Below are 18,375 nucleotides of genomic sequence, written 5' to 3' on the forward strand. Positions count from 1 at the left end.
TTGAAGAACAGATTTCATTTTGAGGGGCTCCAGTTTGTCAATATTTTCTTTAATGCTTGAGTCTAAGAAATCTGTGCCTAACCCAAAGTCACAAAGATATTCTCCTGTTTTTTTTTTTTTCTTGACTTAAATAATTTTAGGACTTACATTTAGGCTGATGATTCATTTTGAGTTAATTTTTGTAGATAGTGCAAAATATGAATTGAAGTTCATTTTTAAATATAAATTTCCAGTGGTTCAAAACACTGTGATATCTCCACTGAATTGCCTTTGCGTCTTTGTTAGAAATAAACTGACCACAGAATTGTGGATATCTTTCTTTACTCTGTTCTGTTCCATTGATCTATTTCTCTGTCTTGACACCAATACATTTTGATTACAGTAGCTTTATAGTAAGTCTTAAAGTCAGGTAGTGTCAACTTTGATCTTCATTTTCAGTTTTTAGCCATTCTAAGGACTTTGAATCTCTATAGGAATTTTAGAATTGGCTTGCCAATTTCCACAAAAGAGCCTGCTGAGATTTGGCTGGGATTGTGTTCTGTCTACATATGAACGGCGGGAGAATTGACATCTGAACAGTATTGAATACTGTTCATACTTAGGTATGACATCTCCATTCATTAATCTTTAATTTCTCTCAGTAATGTTTTATAGTTTTTGTGTTCAGATCTTATACATCTTCTGTTGTACTTATTTCTAAGTATTTCATATTTTGAAGGTATTATAAGTGGTATTATTTTCATTTGACTTCCATTTTTTGTCATTAGTATATAGAAAAACAATTGAGGGATGCCTGGGTGGCTCAGTTAGTTAAGCGTCTGCCTTCAACGCCGGTCATGATCTCAGGGTCTTGGCATCAAGCCCCACATTGGGTTCCTCGCTCTGTAGGAAGTCTGCTTCTCCTTCTTCCTCTCCCTCTGCCCCAACCCCGCTTGTGTGCTCTCTCTCTCTCTCTCTCTCTCTCTTTCTCTCTCTCTCTCTCAAATAAATAAAATGTTTTTTAAAAGAAAACCAATTAAATTTTATGTATTGCTTTTGTATCCTGTGACCTAGTTTAAATCACTTACAGCTCTAGTGGCTTTTTTGGTCAATTCCATTGGATCTTCTACATAAACCATCAAGTCACCTGTTAATAAACAGTTTTTCTTTCTTTCCTTCCAATCTGGATGTCTTTTGGCTCAATTCTTATACTCACAGGATTTTAATCTGCACAGGTGACTGGAATGATGACACAGAGAGGGTAGTGACACTGAAAGGAGGTTTTTAGAACTCACATTTCCTGCAGAGAATGAAAATGCCACGCCAGAGAGGGCCACCTGGGGAAGCACTAGAGGCGGCAGAGGCAAGACCAAGGGGAAGGCAATGACCACAGCCTTTTGTGTGTTTTCCCTGGCAAGATAAGCAAGGAAGGGGAAACAGCTTGGGATTGGCTAGTTGAATTAATTCCAGTGGGCTTTGGGTTACAGGTTACAACTATCTCTAGTTCTCTGGCACCTGACACAGGACTGACTCAGGGCAGAGGAAATATTGGCTTGGTGGGTGAGAGTTAGATAAAGGAGGTGATTTAGAGGACGGGTCCTGGATTGAGTAGTTCCCACAGGAAAGGCATGTTCCTAGGAATGCCCTTTGCTCTATCTAAGAATAGGCTAGTTTTGGGAGGGACCATCTTTCCCCAGTCAGCAAGGCCACAAGTACTAAGCATCAAGGACGCAGAAAATTTTAAAGAAATAGTTAATACAATTGCCCTGTGATGAATGAATATCAAAATACATAAACACAGAATCTAGGAAAACACAGAGCATTTTAAAATTTCTTTGTCTTGCCTTATTGCATGGGCTAGAACCTCCATCACAATTAGTGGAGGTAGTGAGAGCTTATGTCTTGCTTTACTGCTGGCCTTGAGGGGGAAGCAGGAGCAGGGTGAGGTACATTGGAGGGGGAAAGGGCAGTGATGGATGTGGCCAATGAGAAAGGGAGAACAAAAACTTAGAGACCTTGGGGGAATAGCTAAGGTAGAATTCTCAAAATGTGGTCCACAGCTCATAGCCTTCACTCCCTCTCTCTCTCTCCTCATCACATGGCTTCTGGCCCCTCCCCTGTGGCCATCATCTGAGCTAAAGAGTTGCATTTAGGCTCTGCCCATCTATGAATCACAAAATTCCAGGCCCTCCTCCCACCAGAAACCCCCTCTGTGAGAGCCACAGCTCAAGACTGATTACCGGACATTCTCATTGCTGTTGGGAGAAGGGAGAATGAACCAACCCAGAAACCACACACTGTCTGTGAGCAGAAGTCGTGCCTCCCAATTCCAGGCATCATGGGGATCCAGCTGGGCCCAGGGCCCTGAACAGGACATGAAATGTGCAGCTTGCGTATAGGGATACCGTATATGGGAACAATGGGACCCGAGGCACCTGGACAGCAGATACTCTGCCAAAGGTTAGCTAGTAAACATGCATATTTAGTAAACATGCCATGTTGCCCAACAGAATGGGCTGGGGCACCCTCTAGTGGGGTCCAGCCCCCTTCTTGGGTGGCCAGGCAAAAAGGAGACTGTCTAGCCAGGTCCCACAGCTAGTGAGACAAGGTGGAAATGGAACTTAGGTGTCACCCCTCAGGCAGACCAGGCCACCCTCTAGAAGAGCTGCCAAAAAGGCTGTCAGTCCCTCGTCCTCTCTTCTGTCCACTTTTCACCTGTTACCGTTCGCCCAAACACCTTCCACAGCCCAGAGGACTCCATGACATTAAGGCTCAGTTTCTTGATGGTGCCTCAATTTCCTATTGGTGAAACTATATTCACCACACAGTATTTTAAAGCTGAAAATGAGGCAATGTGTGTTTAGGGCCTGGCTCAGGTAAGGCAATCCCGTGAAAATGCAGCATTTCTCTTCTTAGGCGTGGGAGGAAATGTAAGAATTGTAGACACGGGAAAGGGCAGGGGCTGCCTGGCTGGCCCTGGGAGAAGAGTGGAACAAAACTATGAGGTTTGGGGAAGAAACAGAAAAGAAGAAAGGAAGTCGGTCTGCTTGCTTCCACCTCCAGAAGACAAGGTCACTTCCTGTGATGAAATCATGCTCTCCCACCATCACCATCTACTCAGTAAGCCAATGCCAACCTCATCTGGGGGACGGAGCAGGCAGAGGGTCCTACAACCATCCCAGTGAGTCACCAAAGGTCCCAGCCCCACTCTCTCACCCCCACCCACCACCAGTCACAAGCTGGCAGTGCGCTCCTTTGCAGATGGTCCAGAGACTGTCACCAGGGTGACTCTCTTGCTCTGGGCCTTATATCCCTCCTAGTCAAGGAAGGCTATGGATGAGTCAGGACTCTCACGACTGTGGAGGGAATCACCTGAGGAGCATTAGAAAACTATAGCGTCCGGAGAGTCACCCTCCAGAACTCTGCTCTCAGGAGCTGAGGCCCAGAGGTTGTGTGGGACAACCAGACAGAAGCATCCAGAAGGAGCAGAATGCTCTGTGGACGCAGCAAGACTGGAGTTTGGGTCCTGGGCTTCCCATCTGAGAGTCATGCAACCTAGGGCAGGTCTCCTCTGAGCCTTGGTCTCCTCACCTAGAGTGGAGAACAGAAGGACCTACAGATACGGTCTTGCATCCTGGGGGGTCAGGAATGGCCTCCGGAAGGCCCACCCTCGCCTCTTAACCACAGGGAGGATGTGAGACTGCACAAAAGACCTGATCAGGGCAGGGAAGGGGCCTGGTAGACTTGGGTCCTACACAGGACAGCAGGGGAGGGGATGAAGGGGAACCCCTGCTGGGAAGGAGAGGGACCATGAGCAAGCTGAGTGTCCGTGGTGCTAGGACTGGAGGTCGAGGGCATCCGACCACCAGTGGTTCCCTCCTCCTTCTCCCTAGGGGGCTGTAGCTGGGCAGGGACTCGTGGCTGCCTGTCCTCTCGCTGGCAGACCTGGAGCTGGTCCTGCTGGCGCCCCTTCCCCTGGGAGGACAGACAGAGGCCAAGAGACACTCAGCCAATAAAAAGGAGAGCTAGAGAGACAGAGACTGACTCCTAAGGAGAGGCAGAGGTGCTGCCAGTGGCCAGGAGTGTAGGCGGAAGAGGAGAGGACACACATGGCCAAGGTCAGAACCATAGCCCTCAGCAGGAAGGTAGAGGCTGGGGGCCTCTGCCGTGGCTCTCTGCGCTCTGACCACAAGGAAGCACTTTTGCAATATAGGAAAAGAAGAATCCAGATTGATAAAGGAAGTGCTGGTCACTCTGGGGGCGGGTGAGCTTGGGGAAGGCTCTCACCCTCCCTTGCTCTTCTGAAGGGGCCTGATCCACGCTCTCTGGGCGTCTCCCGACTCCCCAAGGAGGCACCGCCTAGGGCCTCCCCTCTGGCCTTGACGGAGCTGCTGTCGTCTCCTCCCTGGGGAGGAGAGTGAGGCAATGGGTCTGTTCCTGCTGCTGTCTCTGCTGCTGCTGCCTTCACGTCTGCAGGCCGGTGAGTGTCCGGGACACCCTGGCTCTGCCCCGAGGCCCAGCAAGTCTCCAGCAAGGGCTGTGGCTGGGCAGCTAGAGAGGGGGTCTGCTGGGGGAGCTGGCCAGGCCTCCCAGCCCCAGCAAGAGACGGGCTGGTCCCATAGTGCTGGTCAGCCCCAGCCCTTCACCCTCCTCCCTACCCCAAGCCGGGCGCGCGGAACACCCAGGCCAGAGAGCCAGTCCTACCATCTGTCCCACTACTGCCCGTGGGCGAGGGTGTCAGAAGGGCTGGGGTTATCTTCTCCATCTCTCCCCGTGGCTTCAAGTCTCTCCTCTCCCGTCTCCTGCAGGTAGCTCAGCAGAGTGTGATCTAACTCACTATGGAGTCGAGCAACCAGACCACCTCTCAGCCCCCATGGGTGGCTCCGTCCGCATCTCTTTCTCCTTCTATCACCCCTGGGAGTTACCCAAGGATCCCAGAGTGAGTGTAGCCTTGAGACGGACACACTTCCACGGGGAGGTCATCTACAACAGTACTCGGCCTTTCATCCATAAGGACTACAGGAACCGGATCTCCCTTGAATTGTCAGAGAGTCAGATGTCTGGCTCCCTGCGGATATCAAACCTGCAGGAGAAGGATGGGAATATATACTTTTGCCGGATCCAAGCAGAAACATTAAGATGTGGCAAGAAGTTGGTGCAGTCCCTCGAAGGAACCAAACTCACCATCGCCCCCGGTGAGTCCAGCTGCCCCGGCGGCCACCACGCTCCCCCTGAGGCTCTTAAAGGCCATGGTGCCCGCATCCCCCAGGCCTGGCCCAGACCCCAAGCTTCCTGTGTGCCCTTCTCTCAAACTCCTCTCCCCACACCCACCCCCTCCCCAGCCCTCTGACGACTTTACTCTTTGTCCTCCATCTCCCCAGGCCTGGGCTGCCCTCCTTGCCACCCCCTCCCTGCTCCCTCCAGGCCCCACTCCCCCAGCCTCAGCACCTTCTGGGCTCCCCAGTTATCCTCCCTTGCCCTAAGCTGGGGCTCCAGCCTGCCTCCCTGCCCCCCTGCCCTTGCCCCCAGGCCGTCCTGACTTCTCCAGGATGTGGGCCGCCTTCCCTTCGTCATGTGTCCATGTGTGCAGCCCCGGCCAGCCCCGAGTCTTGCGTCTCCCCAGCCATGGGCTCAGCCCAGCACACCCAGCAGGTACCCAAAGATGACCCACCCGAGAGCCCGGTCCCCTGGCAATGCCCCATGACCTGTTTTCCCGATCCCCCCACTTCCTTCTGCTCTGCTCCTCGGAACCCAGACCACGGTGCTCCCCGCCCAGCCCCATCCCTCCTCTCCTTTCCCATCTCCCTCTTCCCCTGGCTCCATCCTCTTTCCCCTCCTTGCTCCCCCATCCCCAGTCCCCACCTCTGCCTGCACGGTCCCGTTGTCCCCTCCGATCTCGCCCCTCCGTGCTGGCCGTTGAGAGGCACGGCTGCAGCAGAAGTACAGCCGCTCCCGCTCACTGTGCGCTGTGGGGTTGACCAGCTTGGTATGCGTCGCCGTGGTTAACCTGCCCCACGGCCCTACAGTAACAGCAGGTACTGCCGTCGTCTTCCTGCCACAGATAGGGACACTGAGGCTCGAACAGCCTAAGGACCCTCCCAAAGCCACCGACATGGTGCAGGTGGGACTTGAACCCAGCTTAACCCCGGAGCCGCCACTCTTAGCCAGTAACTGCTCAGCCTCACCGGCTGACCTGATGCTATCATTGTCTTGACCTATTTTTCATGGAATAATGGGATGTGCTACATTATTAGATCTTCCCATGTAACTCAGCAGCCCGTGGGGACTTGAACCTGGGTTTGTCCCCACAGCAGGGTGGAGAGGGCATCTCTCCCAGGAGCAGGCACTGGGGGTGCGCTGTCTGTAGACTTCCTTAAGAACGAAAAACCGGGGGCGCCTGGGTGGCTCAGTGGGTTAAAGCCTCTGCCTTTGGCTCAGGTCATGATCCCGGGGTCCTGGGATCAAACCCCACATCAGGCTCTCTGCTCCGTGGGGAGCCTGCTTCCTCCTTTCTCTGCCTGCCTCTCTGCCTACTTGTGCTCTCTGTCTGTCGAATAAATAAAATCTTAAAAAAAAAAAAAAAAGAAAAACGAAAAACCGTAGGTTTGCTTTTTACAGCTACTCGTGCTGGCAGTTCCAAACTGCACATCACTGCTCCTGGCAGGAAGGACACCGTCTGTGTCCCCAGCCGTGGTGACCACTGCCCCGGACGACCACCGGGCTGGTTTTAGAGCAAATAGAAAACGGCTCACGACTGAATTAGGCCAGACAGCTTTGGGTTTATATTTCGGGCACCTCCTGCATCTTCCCTTAAGTGGCCATTTCGGGGAGATTTTGGCTCTTCTCAGACCCCTCCTCCTCTTCCTTCCTTAATTCTCCTAACTTTTCTCGTTTCTCAGTTTCAGTCACATTCGCTATGAGTTCTTCAACAATAAATTAATTTTTTCAATTAGTGCAATTAATTGGATATTCATGCTCATAATTTTTAAAATACAGAGAAGTAATAAAAAGAAAAGTCTTTACCTAAGTGAAGTATCACCACACAAAAACATCCCCCTACGGGAAATTTGCAGCAAATAGAACTGAGAAGTCTGTGGTTGGCTTAATCGTGCTTTTTACATACAGATGTTTTCTTTTTATATCCAAATCTCACCGTATTCTCCTCTGTAAATTCCTCTTTTTATGTCTTAGCCCAAAATCCGGTATTCTGCTAGGGGCTGAAAATACTTTATTTTCTTCTGATTTTTGTATGCTTTCTTTCGACAGTAAAACTCACTAATCTAGTGAGGAGGTCTTTTAGTATATGGTGTGAGGTAAAGAACTAAATTGATCTTCATAGCAAGAAACAAATCAATTGTCCCAGCTAGGTTTATGGACTCTTTTTTCTCTTCTCCATTGACTCATAGGCCTGGCCTTTTTGTAGGATAGCACCCACTTCTGGTCTGTCAACTCCATTTCCCTGTCTTTTCTCTTGTCGCTACTGCACTGTTCTAGGGATTGTAACTTGTCACAGTTCAGTGGCTGGTAAGTCTATGTCCATCAGAACCACGTTACTTCCCTAAAAACCTTACTATTGTTTTGGTCTATTATTTCACCAAGTTCTGAAGAAAACGCTTATAGGTATTTTTAAAACCAGAATTGCCTTAAACCTATAAGGCAATTGACAGAAATGGAAATCAGTGTTAAGTCCAATCTCCCCGCCGGAATGGCCCCTATTTTATATCCCTCAGTGACCTCGGCAGTGTTCTTCCACAGACCAGGTAAATATCTCACAAGATGCTTTCCTCTAAATCCTTTATTTTTTTTACTAGTATTGAGCATTATTTTTTGAATGTTCATTTTCTATAATTTTCACTAGAAAATATTGCATAAATTTTGACCAAATGCTGGGTTATAGGCACGTTTACCTCCCCTCCCTACCAAACTCTACGAAAATGGCAGCAAAGGGAAATGTTTAAGACAAAATCCACAAGGACAAAAAATATGCGAGTCATGTGGTCAAAATGAGTATTTGGGAAGCTGGAAACACGTAGACTAATGTACCTGGCCTAGGAGACCAGGGGAGCTTAGCCCTAAACCAGCAGTGGCGAGACCCGGAAGAAGGGCAGTTTTTTCACTACAAAACCCTCCTGACGGTTCAGCAAGGGCCACCCCAGAACGCCTGACAGTGGGAGTGCAAGGGCGTCAGAAAGCTGGAGGACTGGGCGAGAATCTATTTAAGAAGCAGGGAAACCTCTATGCCCCCTTCCCACCCAGCAGAGACTGGAGATTTGCTTTCCAGAAAGGATGGACCAGAGGGACGTTGGGGGCAGTACCCCAGGCATACTGGGGTAAGGGATCAGTCCTTAAAACTGGAGATTTGGTGAACTGATGAGACCCTAAACGCCCAGCCCCCTTAGATGCCTCCCAGTTCTCAGGCAACCCAGCTGGTATCCCCCATCCCGGTAACGGCAAGAAATCAGGAGATTCTTCTCTGGGAAATCTATCTGATGGAAACCCCAAAGGATCCAGGAATGCTAACAGATCCTACAGCTCAGTAGCGGACAAGCACTTTCTCCCAGACCACACACACCGCCTGCAGTCAGCGTGGCTTCTGCACATTGGCCTCCAAAGGGACAAGGACATGGGGGCTTGGCCTCTCCGGGAATCCCCCAGCCCTGAGGATTGCCTCTGCTCTGCCTGGGATGCCTGAGGCTAGAGTTTAGGGATCCCTATTGGTCGGCGATGAAATGAGGTTCTGAGGTCACACCACTGATGGGAGGTAGAGTCAGCATCTAAGCTGGGTGATGTGGATTCCTTACCCCCTCCCTGTGTGAGAGCTTCAGAGAGTGGGTGGTCCCCAGCCCCAGTATTCCCCAAAGTAGGGAACAAGATGTGACACTTTCATCCAGAAACCTCCAGTCCTCCGGGGGAGAATCTGCTAAATTCTCATGTCTTCTCAGCTCTCAAGATGACCACCACTGCCCCCACCACCATTGGCCCCACGACCGCTGCCCCCACCAGTGGTGTCTTGGAAGGCAATAGGAGCTCAACACCTTCACCCATGAGTGTGGAACCTGTGGTCATAGTGACACTGGCCAACACTGTGCTCAAAACTGCAATTTTGGGACTGATACTCTACCTCAGGTGGAAGAGGAGCAAAGGTAAGTGGTTCTGGGCCATGCCCCAAGCTTCCCTACTGGGTGTTTCTCAGAACCACCTGCATCAGAATGACCCCGGGTCATTCTGCATGAAAAAATGCCCCTGCTGGGCAGGAGGTGTGGGCTTGGGAATTTGCATTTTTATTTATTTTTATTTTTTTATAAGATTTATTTATTTTTTTAAGATTTTATTTATTTATTTGACAGAGAGATCACAAGTAGGCAGAGCAGCAGGCGGGGGGTGGGGGGAAGCAGGCTCCCCGCTGAGCAGAGAGCCCAATGCAGGGCTCGATCCCAGGACCCCGGGATCATGACCTGAGCTGAAGGCAGAGGCCTTAACCCACTGAGCCACCCAGGTGCCCTGGAATCTGCATTTTTAAAGTCAAATGCTTATGTGTGCGTGATCAAGTTTGAGAACCAGTGCTCCAGACCCTGGAGCAGGGTGACTGGAGATAACAAATGTAAATGGAGCATAGGTCCTGCTTTCAAGGAGCTCAGAGCTGGAGGGTGGGGAGCTCTTTGCCTCATTTGCAAAGAGCTGTGTAGGGCTGGAGAAAGGAGGGGAATCAGGGAGGACTTCCCATAGGAAGTGACCCTGTAAAATATGAGAACTAGCCACGCAAACAGTGAGGGTGGTGAAGAGGTCACTATCCATGCAGGGGCAGGAAGTCAGTGAGGGAACTGTAGGTGGCTCAGGGCTGTGGAGGAGGCCGGCGATGGGAGAAGAGAACCTTGTAAATGACTCCCAAGAGCCTCTGATCCCAGAGGCAACGTGAAGCAGGAAGTGGCCACCTCAGCTCTGCCTTGCGTGCGGATCCATCGGTCTGTGCTGGTGGGGCCAGAGGTGGGCCAGGCGGGGCCAGTCTAATGCGGTGGCAGTGGGTGGAGGGAGAGAGCCAGATCCTGGACAGTTTAAGAAGGAAAACCAGTAAGACTTGGTGATTGGGCTGGTGTAGAGGCGAAGGAGTGGGAAGAACTAGGGTGAATGAGTCCACGGGGGAACCACCAAGCAAATTAGAGAACACAGGGGGTCAAGACCATGTTTGGGGGAGAGTGGTGGTTCCTTAGTCTGGGATATGTTGGAGATGGGCCTGTGTGGCCTCTGCGTAGAGATGTCCCTCAGCAGTGTGGGTGTCTGCATCTATAGCTCAAGAGGACAGGGCTAGAGGTGTTCATCATTTACACCCCACCAGCCTCCAGTATTGATCTGAAACTCCTCTGAAGAAAATTTTCAATGAGAGGAGATTAGCTGCATGAGATATTAAAGCACAGAGGTGAAGAGCACAGAGTCTGGACGGCCACAGTCAGGTCCCGGCTGCGTAAACTCCGGTGCAATGGTACTATTACTCCCTGCCCCAGCTCACCCGTCGGTCAAATGAGAAGAGTAATAACACTCACCCCGGGGGTTGTCATGACAATCACATGTAACGCATCGAGACTAGATCCTGGCACAGAATAAGGACCATATGAGCATGAACGCCAGCAATTTTAAGCTGTAATGATTAAAATGATTCGATCCAATCCTATGAAAACACAGATAAACCAATATCCGAGAAGAGAAAAGCCCCCATATAGGCAGGATGAAACAGATCAAAATATATTCAGGAATTTAGTAGGTTAATAAGCAGCATTTCTAATCAATGGGGAAAGATGAGAGTCATTCAGTACACGGTGCTGGAACAAGTGAGCAGCCATCTGGGGAAAATAATATTATCTCATAATTCGCACCAAAATAACTTCCACAGAGATCAGTCAAAGAGTTAAATGAGGGGGAAAATACCCCAAGACTCGAGGAAAGCATGTGAGACCATCTCATGTCCATGCAGTGGAGATGGCCTCCCTAAGTAGGTTGGAAAACCTAAAAGCCATGAAGAAAAATATTGACAAACTCAACATATACAAATTGTTCTTCATTCTGCGGAGGAAAAGTCGCAACAGTTGTCTCTAGAGTGAGGCTGAGGGTCGGAGAGGAAGAGCTGTGACAGTCACCGAGGGAACAGAAGAGGGTATTTCAGGATTCCACCCAGATGAGAAGCCAGAGCTCTGTAAAAGCATCACTGAGCATGATTATGTCTCCCCTGTGCAGGTGTAGAAACTTCTAGAACTTGTTGGTTAGAAGTTATGTTCCCCTGCTGGCATCAGAGATGAACAGTAACAGGGCTTACCTAAGACAGAGTTCCTTGTTTCCCCTCAGATAAAAGGATGAGGAGGCGGATGGCAGAGGCCGCTGTCCTCAGGCACTCAGGCTTCTAGCTTCCTGCTCACTGTCCTGGCTACTGGCTTCTGTCCTGAAGGTTGCCTCGTGATCCAAGATGGCTGCTCAGACTCCAGCCATCATTTCTGAATCCAGGCAGGAAACAGGAGGAAAGAAGAAAGGATGAAAAGACCATGCTGCAGCTGTTTGTCCTTTAGTCAGTCTTCCTGAGAATCCTACCCACAACTTCCCCTTGAATCATATTGACGAGGATGTAGTCATATTCCCCACATCTATCAGGAGCACACTGCCACCCCAAATAAAATCAAGGTCCTGTAACTGAGGAAAAAGAAATAAATGGAAATTGGGTAAGCAAAGATCATCTGCTGTCATAGGCCTCATCCAGAATTAGAGATGTGTCAACTAAGTGTGGCCTAAGGACAGGGGAACAGGAGAGGTCAAGGAGCTCGTGAGAGGGGGAACGCAGAGGAGAGGATCAGCAGGGAGCTTGAACAGCCTGGAAGAAAGTGGATTATTAAGGGACAAGAGTTCATGGGGTCAAAGCACAGGCATAGAGGCAGGATGATAATAGGAGAAAGCAGGAAGGAAAGAAAGTTGTAGCAGAAAAAGGATGCTAGCATTTAATATTGCAGAGTTCTCAGTCCCAGAGATTTAAAAAAAAAAAAAAAAAAGTCCAGGGTATGGCGGAATAGAGGGTCCTGGAGTTTGGGGGACGTAGGAGTCCCGTGTGTTCAGAGGGTTGTCTCCGTGGATGGTGGCACCTCCCAGGATGGTGTTGGGTGGTGGAGGGCGAGTCTGTAAAGCAGGGGCCAATCCTTGGGAAATGCCCCAGAGAGACTCGGGAGGATGAGGAGGGAAGTGGTTGGGGGAGAGACTGGCGGGTGTCAGTGGCGGAGGGTGGAGAGGAACAGGCTGCAGCGCAGACCCGGGTCCCAGCCATGAGGCTCACAAGGCAGGAGAGAAACAGCTGCCACTCACCTTCCACGGTCTCACCGCCTTCTCCTTCCTTCTCGCCAGGATGAAGCCCAGGATGACAGCCCCCATCCTCTATGCCTCCCTCACCCTCTCCAGCTCCTCATCACCGGCAGCACCTCCCCGCCTCCCTCCCAAGGAGGCCCCCCAGGAGGAGACCCTATATTCTCTCGTAAAGGCCTGAGAGTGGGACTGGAGGATGACTTCCTTAGACGGAGCTGCCCAGCGGGTCACAGCCTCTGATAATGACCCCGGCCAGACTGGAAGACTCAGAAGCCAGTGGGTGTGGAAGGCCTCCAAGGACCAGAGAGAAAGAGCCATCTGCGCCAACCCCCTCTCCACCTTCCCAGCCCTTGCCCACAAGAGTAAAAGGACTGGTAGAATTTGCCCGAAGGCATCTAAGGGGAAAACTGATGGCTCCTTCCACTTCTGTCTTCTCCTTCTCACCAGGAATGAATTAAAATAAAAGGTCACACCCGAGATCCCTCCCCCAGTACTGGAGTTGGGTGACTGCCTCGGGGCGGGACACAATAAGCCCCGACGCTGGTAGCCAGCCCAGAAGCCAGGGTCTGCCCCTCCTCCACCCATTCTCCTTCCCCTCCGATCAGCACCTCATTTAGGCGCCTCCAACAAGCTGAGCCGGGACTGGATGCGCTCCCCCGAGCCGTGAACAGGACCACAGTGGTTAGCGCTTTTCTCCAGGCCCCGCGCCTAGTCAGTGGCTGAGCCGGGGTCTGAGCCCAGACCTGCCCTCCCCGACGACGGCCTTCTCCCAGGACTCGGGTGTCCCCGTCTTCCCAGATCCCTCAGACTGTGCCAGCCTCCCACAGACACAGGGACGTGCCCCGGGGAGCAGAGGGGAGGGAGGGAAGCCGAAGGGAAGCCCGGGGTTAGAGACCAGCTGTGGAGAGCTGTAACCTGTTTTATTAACACGGGAACTGCACAGCTGGGACTTCGGCCAGTTGACCTGTGGCCGGTGACCAAGCCCCACACTTAGCAGCTTCTCAGGGACCCTCTGAGGGGCTCCCCCTGCAGCCGGCAGGGCGGGCGGTGAGAGAGCAGCAGGGCCCCGGCGCACACAGCTATTCCTCGAAGAAGGCCAAGGTGAAGTCCCCGGCGGCGTCTCCACACCACGGCTCCTCCAGCCGCTCCGGCTCTTGCCCAGCATCTTCCAGGAACTGCTCCAGGTCCAGGTCACTGGAGGCGGCGTCAGGGGGGACACTTCCAGCCTCCTGAGGCTGTGGCTCCTTGGCTCCCCGCCCTTCTTCCCCCTCCCCCCACCCCCACCATGGGCCAGGGCCCCGGGATGAGCTGGTGGGGTCAGGCCCTTGGGCACCATTCTAGCATCTTTGTCCTCAGACAAGCTGGTTGCTTGCTTCGGGGAACTTCTTGATTTTTAGCCCTATTATTTTTTTCTCCCTCCTCCAGCTTTGACCCATCAACTCTCATCCCACCCTGGGATCCCGGCCCCAAAGCCCCCTGGCAAGACACCCGGAGCTTACCGTAGGAAGACGTGAACAGGGAGGACCTTGAGTGGTGCCCCTGTGTTTGCAGAGTGGACAGGATACTGGAGCTTCTCCAGAGGCAGGGCAGGGTCAGACGCTGAAGTCCCGGGCACGGAGTCAGAGCTGGGCCACAGGTAACAGATGCCCAGAGAAGTCAGGAAAAGAGCATTGTTTATCACATGGTGTTACAGACAAAACACCAAGTTCTGGAGCATTCAGAGAAACATTTTTCTCAGTTTCTGCTCTCAAGGGGCACAGTGGGGAGAGGACGTTACCCAAAAACATGACCAACACCAGCCCTATCTACTGCTACGTGAATCATACAGGGAATGCGTTACAAGAGTTTAAAGTAGGGGTGGAAAATTCAGAAGGCGCTTTTCTGTAGGAGATGAGCTGAGTTGAGTCTGGATGGTTGGGATGGTACAGACAGGAGAGGGACGACAGCAGGAAAGAGAGTGGGATCAGAGGCCTGCGGGAAAAGGAGGAAGCAGGTGAGACAGGCAGGTAGTCCCAGCCCAGCTAGAGCAGAGTTGGTTTTAGGACTGGGAGAGAAAGTTTGGCTTATTCTGCGGGCAAGGTGGAGCCCCCGAATATTTGTGAGTAGAAGCATCTGGACTTCTAAGAGGATAATCACCGTGGGCCTCACCCTCCAAGGCTGCCTTCCCACGGTTCCTTCAGCCTCTCTAATGGGTCATTTCCACGAGTGTTTGTATCCTCCCAGGACTCCTCTTGTCGTGAGTGAAAGCAGAAAGCAGCTCAGGCAGCAAAGGGGGGATTAGCCCAGGTGACTGAAGAATGCAGGGGTTGGTCTGGCTTTCAGAGCGCTGGCTAGTCTCATTGACTCAAATGAACTCCTCATTTCTGCCCCCTGCTGTTCAGTTTCATCCTCAGCCTCCACTTGGTCTCAGGGCCCATGGGCTCGTCCCACAAGGTGGCATATGACCTACTTTCTCATGTCAGTTTTTTCAGTTATTATTTTTTTAATTTTTTAAAAAGATTTTATTTATTTATTTGACAGAGAGAGGGATCACAAGTAGGCAGAGAGGCAGGCAGAGAGAGAGGGGAGAAGCAGGCTCCCTGCTGAGCAGAGAGCCCGATGTGGGGCTCAATCCCAGGACCCTGAGATCATGACCTGAGGCGAAAGCAGAAGTTTAACCCACTGAGCCACCCAGGCACCCCTACGTTTCTATTTAAATTCCAGTTAGCTAATAGTGGAGTATTGGTTTCAGATGTACACATCGTGATACATGTAACTATAGGGATTCAACAGTTCCGTACCTTTCCCATGTCAGTCTTTCAGGGAAGAACTCCTTTTTTCCACTAACTCCAACAAAACCCCTCAGATGGCCACGCCTTGACTAGCTTAGGTGACCTGTCCATCCTGGAGACAATCAATGTGGCCAAAGAGATGTGTTGCTGTCTACATGACCAGACCTGAGTCATGGGCAGAGGACCACATTCTGGAAAAAGAGAGTCAGGACTGGAGTTTTTATTTGTATGAGTTGAAAGTGCATTGTTCTACATAACCCCCATCTGCCCCTTTTTCATCCTCCCTACAGCCCTGAAGGTGTTGGAGCTGCACTCCACATATCAGCCGGGGTCCCCGAAGGCCACAGTGCTGCACTGATGGGTCCACAGCTGGCGCCTGTACTCTCTTCCACACACCAGTAGCCTCCTGGCACTGCGTGGCCCAGAAGCTAGAAGAGCTGGCCAAGGGCCCCACAGCAGGGTAGTTCTGAGGCTGGGTCCCCCACATCGCCACCTTCACTCCATTTGTCTTTATCTGGTGACTGGCAGGGATCTGGGCAAGCCGCGGCTGAACTGTTGGCCTGGGAACCCTGCACTCTCTGGTCATCAAGCTGGCCAACACCGACTCCAAGTCTGTGTGTAGGGCAGCTGCTGGTTTCCCCTCTAGGTGAACCGGCCCCTCTGCGCTGCATTTGGGGACCTCTACCTGGCCTTTGTGGACACCGGGGAAATAACCCCCAGTCAGGCCCTGCTCCGTGGCAAACCCCCCCCCACCCAGGGTGGTTCATCTGCAACAAGGTGGATTTGCTCCTCTCCTTCATCTGCCCCACCTGAGTGCTTCTGTGGGTCCTGGGACTGTGTGGATGGAGGGCCTGGGACACAGTTGTGAAGAGGACCAGAGCCATAATAGGAATTCTAGGATAAAAGCGGGTGTCACTGACTTCTCTGGCCTGAAAGGCTACAGCAGTTTCTTAACCAGTCCAGCCCATTCTATTCTTGTCCTACTCTGACCACTTCTCTACTCAGAACAAGAGTAGTTACTTCATTTTTTTTTTAAAGAGTAGTTACTTTCGGGACGCCTGGGTGCCTCAGTTGGTTAGGCCGCTGCCTTTGGCTCAGGTCATGATCCCAGGGTCCTGGGATCGAGTCCCTCATCGGGCTCCTTGCTCGGCAGGGAGCCTGCTTCTCTCGCTGCCTCTGCCTGCCTCTCTGTCTGCTTGTGTGTACTCTCTCTCTGACAAATAAATAAATAAAATCTTAAAAAAAAAATAAAGAGTAGTTACTTTAAATGAGACTGTCATTAGCCTGCTCAAAAGCCAAAGCCAAATTTATATCTCAGTATAAATCCAAACCCCTAACTGTGGTCTCTGATGGCCCGGCGGAACTCTACATCATTTGTTGTCACTCTCCTCTGCCGTCCAACCCCATGCTCTTCTTCCTGCTCAAGCAAGTCAAGTCGTCCTGCCTCAGGACCTTTATACCTGCTGTTTCTGTGCCTGGAATGCACATCTGCCAGACCCTCATATGGTTGGCTTTCTTCCCATTCAGCTCCCTGATTAAAAATCGTCTCCCCGTAGGCTTTTTCTGACCACCTTAAATAAAAGAAGCCGTCTTCCCATCCAGGCACTCTACCACTGTCTTGGTCTCCTTTTCTTTCATATCACTAAACACAATCTGTAATTATCTGGTTTACTATTATTAGTTGTCTGTCCCTCCAGAGTGTAAGCTCCATAAGGAACAGGGAGTTTGTCTAGCTTGCTCACTGTCGCATCCCCACGACCTAGGGCAGTGTTTGAATCATTCCTCCAATAACAGATGGGTCAAAGTCAGGTGACTACGGTGTTACTTCTATGCCCTGCACCTTCTCTCAGCAAGCCCGCATCTTGTGAGAAATAAGCAATTGGCCCAAGTGCCCCCTGTTGCAGTTGCTAATTACCAAACTTGCATGATTATCTCCATTAAGGATTCGCATTTACTTTAGGGCTTTATGATTTTCCATGCAGTTTCCTATTTTTATTTTGGACGACCCTTCCAAGAACATTCTCCCACTTTACGGGGAAACCCCCCGAGAGGTGGCACACGGCTGAGCCCGTCCTTGGTCCTAGTCTGGTTGCAGAACCAGTGATAGGGATGAGTGTCCTCGCTGGAAAACCGGCCTCTTGCAAGGGGGCTGGAAGCGATCACCCTGATCTCTGGTCTTCTGGACATCAGTTCCGTGGCTGAGCGGCTTCTCTGACCACCCTAAAGGGGGGTCCGTGACCAGGCACGACTACGTCCGCAGTACCTAGGACCCTCTTCCGGCTCCGCTCCTGGGCCACGGGGTCTTCGCTCAGCGCTTGCCATGAGTCTTCGTCTCCGCTGCGTTCAAACACGTCGCCTGCCACCACCACGGTGCCCAGGGCCGTGCCCGCCACCACCACGCTCACGTCCCGCTGGCCCCCATGGCCCGGCGTGGCCCACACCTGGAGCCCGGGGCCCAGCTGCAGGGGCCGCTCCTCACCTAGCCCGTGGGGGAGGTAGCGGCCTCCGGGGAGGCAGAAGTCGTGAGAGACCAGCAGAGCCGCCCCAGGAAAAAGCCCCAGGTTCCCGATGTGATCCGAGTGTCCGTGGGTGCCCACCACCAGCGTCACGTCTCCAGGGGCCACGCCCTGCCCCGCCAGGGCCCCCAGTAGCGCCTCCCGAGCCCAGGGGCCCCCAGTGTCTACGAGGATGGGGCCACGGGCCGCCTCTTCCAGGGCGGTCTTCGCCCCGCCGCTCTCGGGCGGGGACTCTTGCGAGCTGGAGGCTGAGCCCCAGGCCTGAGGCAGCAAAAGCGTCACGGAGCCGTCGGCGCGTACCGCGTCGTCGACCCCCTCCGGCTCCGCGTAGCCCTGAAGCAGGACCACCACCGAGTAGGGGTCGCCGCGCACCAGCAGAGGCGGCTCCCCGCGCAGCGGCTCGGTCCGCACCACAGCGCTCATGGCAGGATCGGGACGGCTGGGGAAGGGAAGTGCGGATGTGGGCGACTGCCCAGTCCCTTTGGGTTCCCACGTGCGCCCCGCCTCCTCCAAGTAGCACCTTCCAAGTCTGTTCTTTGCCACCCCCTAACTCTCTCAAGATGGTATCGCCCTAACCCCCCATCCGTAGATGGTATCGTCCAAGCGTCCCTTAGCGTGAACCCCGCCAGTCCCTCTGTTTTCGGCCGTCGCCACGCTTCTCTTGTGGTAGGTCCTCACCCATCACCCCTCAAAGGATATCCTCTCTATTTCCCTCCGTCTAACTGAGGCGCTCCCCGCCTTGGACCTAGTTTCACCGCTTCTCCTAATCCTTGCCTCAC

General features: G+C 52.3%; 2 protein-coding genes across 2 annotated transcripts; one reads left to right on the top strand and one right to left on the bottom strand.

Moving 5' to 3' along the window:
* The first annotated feature begins 4,229 nt into the window (after positions 1-4,229).
* LOC308359471 (paired immunoglobulin-like type 2 receptor alpha) lies at positions 4,230-12,798 on the top strand. Its single transcript, XM_080830531.1, has 4 exons — positions 4,230-4,459; positions 4,788-5,174; positions 8,922-9,122; positions 12,352-12,798. Exons 1-4 carry the CDS (start codon positions 4,405-4,407, stop codon positions 12,354-12,356), a joined length of 648 nt encoding a protein of 215 aa, XP_080686657.1. The 5' UTR covers positions 4,230-4,404; the 3' UTR covers positions 12,357-12,798.
* Positions 12,799-17,018: 4,220 nt separating this feature from the next.
* MBLAC1 (metallo-beta-lactamase domain containing 1) lies at positions 17,019-18,370 on the bottom strand. Its single transcript, XM_080830553.1, has one exon. It carries the CDS (start codon positions 18,017-18,019, stop codon positions 17,267-17,269), a length of 753 nt encoding a protein of 250 aa, XP_080686679.1. The 5' UTR covers positions 18,020-18,370; the 3' UTR covers positions 17,019-17,266.
* Between the last annotated feature and the right edge of the window lie 5 nt (positions 18,371-18,375).

Source organism: Martes martes (genome assembly GCF_963455335.1).
Source record: "Martes martes genome assembly, chromosome: 18".
NCBI lineage: Eukaryota > Metazoa > Chordata > Mammalia > Carnivora > Mustelidae > Martes > Martes martes.

Excerpts from the sequence above, each read along its gene's own strand:
- LOC308359471 (XM_080830531.1), top strand. The coding sequence starts at position 4,405 with ATGGGTCTGTTCCTGCTGCTGTCTCTGCTGCTGCTGCCTTCACGTCTG. Across the intron at positions 4,460-4,787 it reads GCCTTCACGTCTGCAGGCCG|GTAGCTCAGCAGAGTGTGAT; the intron begins GTGAGTGTCCGG and ends CGTCTCCTGCAG. Across the intron at positions 5,175-8,921 it reads CAAACTCACCATCGCCCCCG|CTCTCAAGATGACCACCACT; the intron begins GTGAGTCCAGCT and ends ATGTCTTCTCAG.
- MBLAC1 (XM_080830553.1), bottom strand. The coding sequence starts at position 18,019 with ATGAGCGCTGTGGTGCGGACCGAGCCGCTGCGCGGGGAGCCGCCTCTG.